Below are 8,761 nucleotides of genomic sequence, written 5' to 3'. Positions count from 1 at the left end.
GTACAGAAACGGCGAAAGGGCGACCATCCATTGAGCGGCACTTGATTTCTCCTCCCTGGCTCTCTGCTGCTGGATCTTTTAGCTGCCACATTCTGTGCTTTCTGTAGTACAGCAGCGCTTCCAGCATGAACTTTCTGCAGATCTGCGGTGCCTTGCTCATCGGTTCCAGCCGCGGTGCAATTACCAGCATCCCTGAGGCGCCTTCTGCATTCGCTAATTATCCCAGATGTATGGGTACAGGACGGGAAGGTCCGGACATTAAAAGATGGCTCTGGATGCTGCTGCTGCCCTTCGCCTCTTTAACCGGTTGATCTCTTACTGCTGCCCCTGCGCACCGTATCTTCCTGGCCCAGTCTCCCCTCTTGCTGGCTGCCCGGGAACAACTGCCGGCGAATTGCTTTGTTTGAATTCCATTTCCGACGCATTCCATTTCCCTGCGCACCGGCACCGTGTCTTCCACCGTGTGTATAATATCTGTGCACAACTCAATGCATGTTCCGGTGCGCAGGTAAATGTAATGCGTCGGAAATGGAATTCAAACAAAGCAATTCGCCGGCAGTTGTTCCCGGGCAGCCAGCAAGAGGGGAGACTGGGCCAGGAAGATACGGTGCCGGTGCGCAGGGGCAGCAGTAAGAGATCAACCGGCTCAAGAGGCGAAGGGCAGCAGCAGCATCCAGAGCCGGCTTTTAATGTCTGGACCTTCCCATCCTGTACCCATAGATCTGGGATAATTAGCGAATGCAGACGGCGCCTCGGGGATGTTGGTAATTGCACCGAGGCTGGAACGGATGAGCAAGGCACCGCAGATCTGCAGAAAGTTCATGCTGGAAGCGCTGCTGTACTACAGAAAGCACAGAATGTGGCAGCTAAAAGATCCAGCAGCAGAGAGCCAGGGAGGAAAAATCAAGTGCCGATCAATGGATGGTCGCCCTTTCGCCGTTTCTGTACAAGACAGGAAGCAGAATTTCTGTAAGTTAGTTCTTAATAAAGACTTTGCTTTTTTAAAGTATAATTTGTGTTGGTGTTTTTTTTCATTGTGTACTAATGAATTTTTTTAACATTTTTTTGATGTTACTGGTCCTTTAATGTGATTACTGCAGGTAATTCACTGGAATCTATGGATAAGCCTTCATTTTCATTTCATTCCAGCTGAGGGTTATAGCAAATAATAAATAATTGTGTAGTTATTTAAATGAATCATCAATAAATATGATTTTTAAAGTTCAGACAATCATATAATTAATTAAATATCTGAAGACCTGCATAGGTCTAATTGGGCAGAAGACTGCAAGGAAAGAACCAAAGTTGAGAAAAGAACAAAATCCTTTACCAGATGCTATGTCTCCACATTTAACTTCCTGCCCAACACCCCCCACTGCACTTACCACTGGTACCCAACCCACAGCAGAGTAAAGGTGGTCATACATCATAAGATCCACTCATTTGGCGAGATCCCCAAACGAGTGGAACTTTCCCCGATATGCCTACCAATGGCAGGGCGTTATTGGGTTAATCCGAACGATCGGATTACAACAACGAGAATAGGCACCGATGGGTTATAGCACTGCATCAACTAGCCAATGCAGTCCTCAATCGCAGGAAAAATCTAACCTGCCCTATCGATTTCAGGCCAATTTTTGACCTGATATCGATCGGAGGCCCATCAGAAGCCCCCACACACGGTTAGATAAGATGACAAATCGTTCTAAAGGACTGATATCGGCATCTTTAATCTGTCTGTTTATAGCCATCTTTAGAAATGCTCAGATGTTCCACAGAAAATTTTAACATAGTAGGTGGTCAAAAAATACACACCTATTCGGTCATGATTTTTATCGTGTAGTTTTTATTTCTAAATTACACAATTTACATTACAAATTTACTCTATCATATAAAATTTTATTCCAGAACCAACAAATTGGTATTTTTTTTAAGTTGCAATATTGGTGTGTATGCAGCCATCTCTCGTCTCATTGTGCCTGATCCTGTGCTTTCAAAAAGAGCTAGTACTTCACAATAGAACTACTTTCAGAAAAGCTTTGGTTTCTCCTACTAAGGCTAGGCCCACACGGGGCCAAAACAGCCTACTAAAATTTGCAGGAAGATTTCAGCCCCTGATGCGGGCAGTAATCTCCTTTCACGTCCTAAACCACTGGATCTGACGCAAACACACTCTGCGGATTTAATGTAAGACTTTGCATTTCTTATTTATAAAATATTGGCAATAAATGCAAATTCAAATAACTTGAAATTTTACTCTATAATTTTCAAAGGATCGAAAAATTTGAAATACTTCCACTGAAAAAAAATTGCCTTTAAATTACCATAGACAGCTTCCATTGGCTTCTACATAAACGTGGCAGCTTTTAGATGACAAAGTTTTACATTTGAGCTTTACGAATCTTTTGCACTTAATAAATATTATTTTCCATTACCCAAGTCAAATTCAGAAGTTTTAGTGTACAAAAATTCAATTCATTCAAATAAATAAATAAATAAATTAGAATGTTTGGAAATCACCCCTTCACCTTGATTAGTCAAACCGACTGAGGCATTATGGCTATATATATTATTTAACTGTTTAGACATTACTTTAATAAACAGCATATTTTTGGTATAGTTGTTTCCCCCAATAATTTTCAATGCATGTTGTATTTACATACCTGTACAACATCACATTATATGGTAAAAATGTAGGCAGCATATACTTGATTATCCGAATTGGAAGCCAAAGCATAAGTAGTACAATTGAGCCAAATACAATCTAGAGAGAAAAACAAAATATACTGTAAAAAAAATTCATATGAAATAAACATCTGTTTTATACTGTATTAAAATAAGGAGACATGGTTCATTTACCACTGATAAAATAAATCTCCTGAGATGTCTATAAATTGGCAGGTGAATCATTTCCTGGACTGGATTAAAATCTGGATCGTTTAAATTCCTTAGAAACCACAAAACCCCAGGTCTTAGAACCTAAAATAAACAAAATAAATAAATGTTCTCGATTAAGAATATTTTGGAAAAATTGGCAGTGAGAGCAATGAAAAAATGAATAAATAATTATTTGCAACAATATTTTCAAGGAATAGCCAATCCCTTCATTCAAATTAATGCAACCCATTCACCAAGACCCTCTTCTCAAATTAAATAATCAAATCAAAATGTACCCTGACATTCACATTCTCTTAGCAGCACCTCTCCGTCAAAGTTCTTTCCAACATTCCATTTGACATAATATCGGTGAACAATTCCTTCCCCGCATATGCCTTTCCACTCCCGGTTGCAAGACTTTCCCAGTCTATATCCCCTCCATACATTACCCCCCCCCCAAAGTTTTTCCAGAGGAAATGTGCTGTGTACAAGAATCACAGTGACACCTGCATGTCAAGAGACTGTCATTCAGAAATGCGGATGGTTCAGATTTCTGAGCAACGTCTGAACATGTAGGTGCAACAATGATTTGTAATGTGGTTCAGTGAACCTGAGGGGAAAAGGCAAATAGAAAATACATGTTTAGCTACAAATATTTGCATTAGGAAAATCCATAAGGAAAACAAACCATTAAGTATGAAGGATCCCTTATGTTCCTTTGCCCATATATTTTATTTGCACCAGCTCTTTCATCATTTCTCCTTTCTGTGCCTATATTGTTGATGTTTGAATGTCTTTAATATTCTCTTATCCCTCATGTACACTGAAAGGTACACTGAAAGGTACCTGATATCACCTTTGCCGTAAAATTATTACTTACCTCCCTTAGTAGGAGTATGAATGAAGCAAAGTAAAACACATAAACCATTCCCACAAGCCAATGAAGAAACATAGTTGTGCCAGGAGCAGACTGAAAACTCAGTTCTCTATCTTTTAAGGTTGCATCAAACATTTCCTGAAAAGAAACAATAGCTGTGAACAGGTTGATAATCATAGAATGTATTATGTGTATGAATGTCTATTACTGCTGATCTGTTTGCTTTCTTTTTTTGGATGCTTTGAATAACTAAGACTGTCTTTGGGCACAAAAGACTGCTGAAACATGGATGTTTGAAATGCAACACTGTAAGAAACTAAGTTCACATATGCAGTTAAGCTGAATCACACAGTATCAAATGTATCAATGCTTTGTGACAAGGGACATTACCCAGCACACATACATATTGCCCTGTGATCAGTGACATTGCAAATAACTAATTTACATCACATTTTGAGCAGTGGAATTTCTCAGCACCCATTTATATTAAAGTATGAACAGGAATATCATGAAGCAACCATGGAAACTGACCAGCACCCATACACAGCAAGCAATGTTAAAGACCACTGTTCAAAACACATTTCTTTGTAATCTGTGCCCCTACTCAGCATTCAACATTCTTCTTTATTCAGTGGCCACAGTCAGCGATCATACACATATCACCATGTTGCTACTGGCTCGAAGGGGCAGATGTTTCAAAATGTGAGATAATCTTTCACCACAGAAAAACTCATTTGTTTTCTATCCGCTACTATGTTATTTTTAGAATTTATCAATGGGTTGAAAGTTAGAGTTCACCATTTGATAAATACGATTCTAAAAATCCCATAGGAATAAATAGAAAATTAATGTGTTTTTCTGTGGTGAATACTAATCTCACATTTTGATAAATCTGTCTCTAAGTGTCTATTCTTATAGGGAATAGGTAATATTAAGTTAGTCAGGTCACGGTGAAAGTTATATTACACTATGACTAGTGATGTCATGGGGTCGATGATGATTTACATATTCCCCATCCTAGTCAGGAACAGCCAGGTGGAGCCAAATTTATCAGGGCTCGTTTACAAAATATAGGTGCTAAATTGAACAAATGCAATTGCCCATATAAACTGATAAGCAATTCTTTTTTTACTGTAAATCACCTTCAACCAATTAGTAAACAAATGCAAAAATTTAAAAGGTTGCAGTGGACTGTTGCAATTTAACAGCTAAAATAGTATATTAGTATATAGTAAATATATAGTGTATATATAGAAAATAACTAAAAATCAATGCAAAGCGCACACAGACAAAGAATAAGCACCAAAGTTAGAAAAAACTAAATAAGCTGTATTAAATGCACATTTTGTAATATTTATATTTGATATTTTCTCGCTCTCATACCAATGCATATATACACACAATAAAAACAAATATCAGAAAAGATAAATTAATTACCAATGAGCATATATCCAACCACCAGCCACAAATGAGGGGGAATACACCAATTTCAACGACTACTAATAAAGACACCTTGAAGGCAAATTAGGAAATGGTTAGTTTTTCTTATACACACAATAAAAATTTATTCTGGACAGATATACATGGCTCATGTTACAGTATATTCAAACCAGAGTGACAAAAGGTTGCCTAGTACAGGTATTGGATCTTTTATCCAGATACCAGTTATCCAGAAAGCTACGAATTACAGGAAAGCCATCTCCTGTATTCTAATAAAATAATAATTTTTTAAAAAACATTTCATTTTGTTTTGTAATAAAAAAAACAGTAGCTTGTAGTTGATCCTAAATAACATAAAAGTAATCATTATTGGAGGCAAAACAATCGTACTGGGTTTAATTAATGTTGAAATTATTTTTTTTAGCAGACTAAGTAGGGAGACCCATATTACAGAAAGATCCTTCTTTCGGATAACCCCGGATAGGTCCCAAAAAATTCTGGATATAAGGTCCAAAAATGAATATATACTGTGACATATATAAATATATATACAATTACATAACTTAAAGGATACTCAACAAATCCTATACACTCAAACATGGCAAAATTACATAGGCTGTCAAATGAGTTTAGATGATTGGGAATCAATATGGTCTAATGTAAGGAGATCCTCCAGGAACGTTTCACTATTAGAAACAAATTATAACGTTTTGCTTAGGTGGTATCTAGTTCCTGCTCGAATAGCACAATTTATACCTTCAGTCGATAACAGATGCTTCAGGGGATGTAATCACAAAGGAACTATGTATCATATATGCATATATGCAATGCCCAATAGTCCAAAGATTTTGGATCAGGATATATAACATGATTTATTTAATATTTCAATTCCAAAGCATCCCAGTACAGCACTTTTATGTAAAAAAAAACAGATGCACTGAATTCAAATCAATTTTAATTATTTATTTTAATAATGACAGCAGCTAAACAAAATATTGCAAAATCTTGGAAAACAAAACAAATTTCCATAGATGCCACCAAAGGTAAAATCGACTGGATTATAGTTCCCATACTTGATTCCCATCAAAAATACCTCCAGGTTTGGACCCCCTGGATTGAATATAGATTTAGTATACAACTGCCCAACAGCACTTTTAAGCATTTAACCCATGAACACCCTACCATGTAATGTGAGACGCATTGAATGTGAGACCTCAGGTTTTTTGTCTGCCAGTTAATTGGCTAAAACTTGTATTGTTATTAATAAACTTTCAAGAGTAAATTGTAAGGGGATAGCAATGGTTTGATTACAGGTTATACATTAAACTGAGTTCATTTTGATGTAATTGTTATAAGATAGACACCGTCATATTACTAAATTCAATTTTATGATTGCTCAAACTATGTCAATGTCACCTGTTTATATTTACTAAAATGCAAATAAAAATATTGGTATATAAATATACATACAATTAATATGTAAGTGGAACTGAAGGGCTCATAGTCAGTTGGGTAACAATGTTTGTCTTATGCAGTTCTGGTTACATGTTTTGTATTTGGTTCTCAGTCCAGGTCTTCTTTGCACAAATATACAGTGTGGCCTAAAATGTACTATTTTTTTCTAATAAATGCAAGATTTTCAGTACTCAGTCCACATTTTTATTGTTGTTCAGGCCCCTCTTTGCATAAACATACAGCCTGGTCTGCAATGTACCAATTTCAATTTTGAGTCTTCTAATAATCTTTCAGTGCTTAAATGGAAAGTTAAATGATTTTAATCTAAAAAACATTGCAGTTGGTCATTTTTTTCAAATTATTTGGTCTTTACTGTTTACATTTTTATTCTGCCTCTTTTAAACAGAACATGATTAGATCAGCAAACAGAAAGCTGACTAATTCTGAAGGCTATTAATATTTTTCTGTTCACAAACTCATCTATTCAGTGTTCTAGGGATGCAGTAATTTGATAACTGTTGGATTCAGATGAAAAATTAACTGAATCCCAACTCCAAATTTCAGATTCAAACCTGGGCAAAGCTGACAGCTTTACCTAAAAAAAAAAAAAAACATGGCATCTAGGTGCAGATCTATGACATTGAGGTTTCAGGTTCAGTTTGGCTCAACCCTAGGCATTCAGTCAAATTACAACATTGCTGCCCGCCTCATGCTTTAAAGGGGATGTTGGTCAAGGTAGGGAATTGAAGTTATCTAATTATCTAACTTGGAAGGACCAAATATGGAGAAGCTTTCATTTTCCAGTTTGCCCTGTTATGTTTAATATGTTTAGCACAAGCCTAACTTATTGAACTCATTTTGACAAAGGGAATATACTACCCTTTTAGGAAAAGTTAGAAATTTACAGAGTTGTAGGGCTAACAGAAATGCTGTTAACCAGGATTTTATAGTGGTATCAGAATGAGATCTTGCCCACTTAAGAATAATTACTTATTATTTATTTATTTAACATATATAGCACCAGCAAGTTACACAGTTCTTTACAATCACTTATAATGAACAGGGGTCTTACAATAATCTAACAAAAGGAGATTTTGTACTAACCAGAAAATCCCTTTCCCGTAGGCCCTAACTGTCAGTGCCGACGTTGTGGGATTTGTCATCCTTCACCTCTGGAGGTAGGATAGAATAAAGCTGATAGACTCCTGGCCCCTCAACCTGTATATATGGGCTGGCTCCACCTTCTTTACTCAGTTCTTTTGTAAAGCTCAGTCAGTGGAGACAGCATAGTCAGAAAGAGGACCAAGAGACAACAGGTAAAATGATAGCGAGAAAGAGGTCCCTGTGCCCATACTAAAATCAGCCTGGGTGGAACTTACTGCACGGTCAGTTCGGGCCTACGAGAAAAGGATTTTCCGGTGAGTGCAAAATCTCCTTTTCTCTAGTGGCCCTCCTGTCAGTGCAGATGTTGTGGGACGTCCAAAAGCCGTCCCCCTATCAGGGTGGGTATTACCCTAGGCTGCGTAGCATAATATGCATGCTCACTATGCTACCGCAGCCTGTAAAACTTTTCGGCCAAAAGCAGCAGGTTCTGAAGCAAAAACATTTAATTTTATAAAAAAGTGTTTGGTGAAGCCCAGGTGGTTGCTTTGCCATATTGTGAAGTGCCCATGATGTATTATGTGCTCTCGTAGAGTGGGCTTTTACTGCAAATGGTCTGGGCTTTTGTTGATAGTCGTGCTGTGTTGATTGTTTGCACTAACCAACGAGCAATTGTTCTTTTTGATACAGCTAGCCCTTTGTGTGTAACAGCATACGAAACAAACAAACTGTCAGATCGCCTGTATGACAAGGATCTCTTTAAATAGATTTTTAGTGCTCTCACCAGTGTGTGAAGTAATTTCTCTCATTCATGTGTTGGTTGTGGGCAAAAGGATTGAAATTAAATGTCCTGGTTAATGTGGAATTGGGACACTACTTTAGAATGGAATTCTGTAGCCTTGTTGAATTATTTTTAGGACCCACGTGTCTGTTACGTGCGTTTCCCATTCCCTGAAGTATCTTTGTAGTCTGCCCCTTCTGGGTTAAGTCAGGCCGAGGAATTTCTATTGG

General features: G+C 37.3%; 1 protein-coding gene across 4 annotated transcripts in view; it reads right to left on the bottom strand.

Moving 5' to 3' along the window:
- Nucleotides 1-8,761, bottom strand: part of marchf6.L (membrane associated ring-CH-type finger 6 L homeolog) — a 73,979-nt gene that overhangs the window by 17,863 nt on the left and 47,355 nt on the right. For all 4 annotated transcript variants that reach the window (XM_018266128.2, XM_018266129.2, XM_018266127.2 and 1 more), the window contains 4 exon segments: nt 5,192-5,266; nt 3,758-3,892; nt 2,860-2,979; nt 2,664-2,764 (listed from right to left, as the gene is read on the bottom strand). In XM_018266128.2, the coding sequence (XP_018121617.1) occupies nt 2,664-2,764; nt 2,860-2,979; nt 3,758-3,892; nt 5,192-5,266 (431 nt within the window).

Source organism: Xenopus laevis, chromosome 6L (assembly GCF_017654675.1).
Source record: "Xenopus laevis strain J_2021 chromosome 6L, Xenopus_laevis_v10.1, whole genome shotgun sequence".
In the NCBI taxonomy this organism is placed as follows: Eukaryota; Metazoa; Chordata; class Amphibia; order Anura; family Pipidae; genus Xenopus; species Xenopus laevis.
Note: the sequence above shows the minus strand (reverse complement) of the source record. Positions and strands in the feature narration are given on the sequence as shown.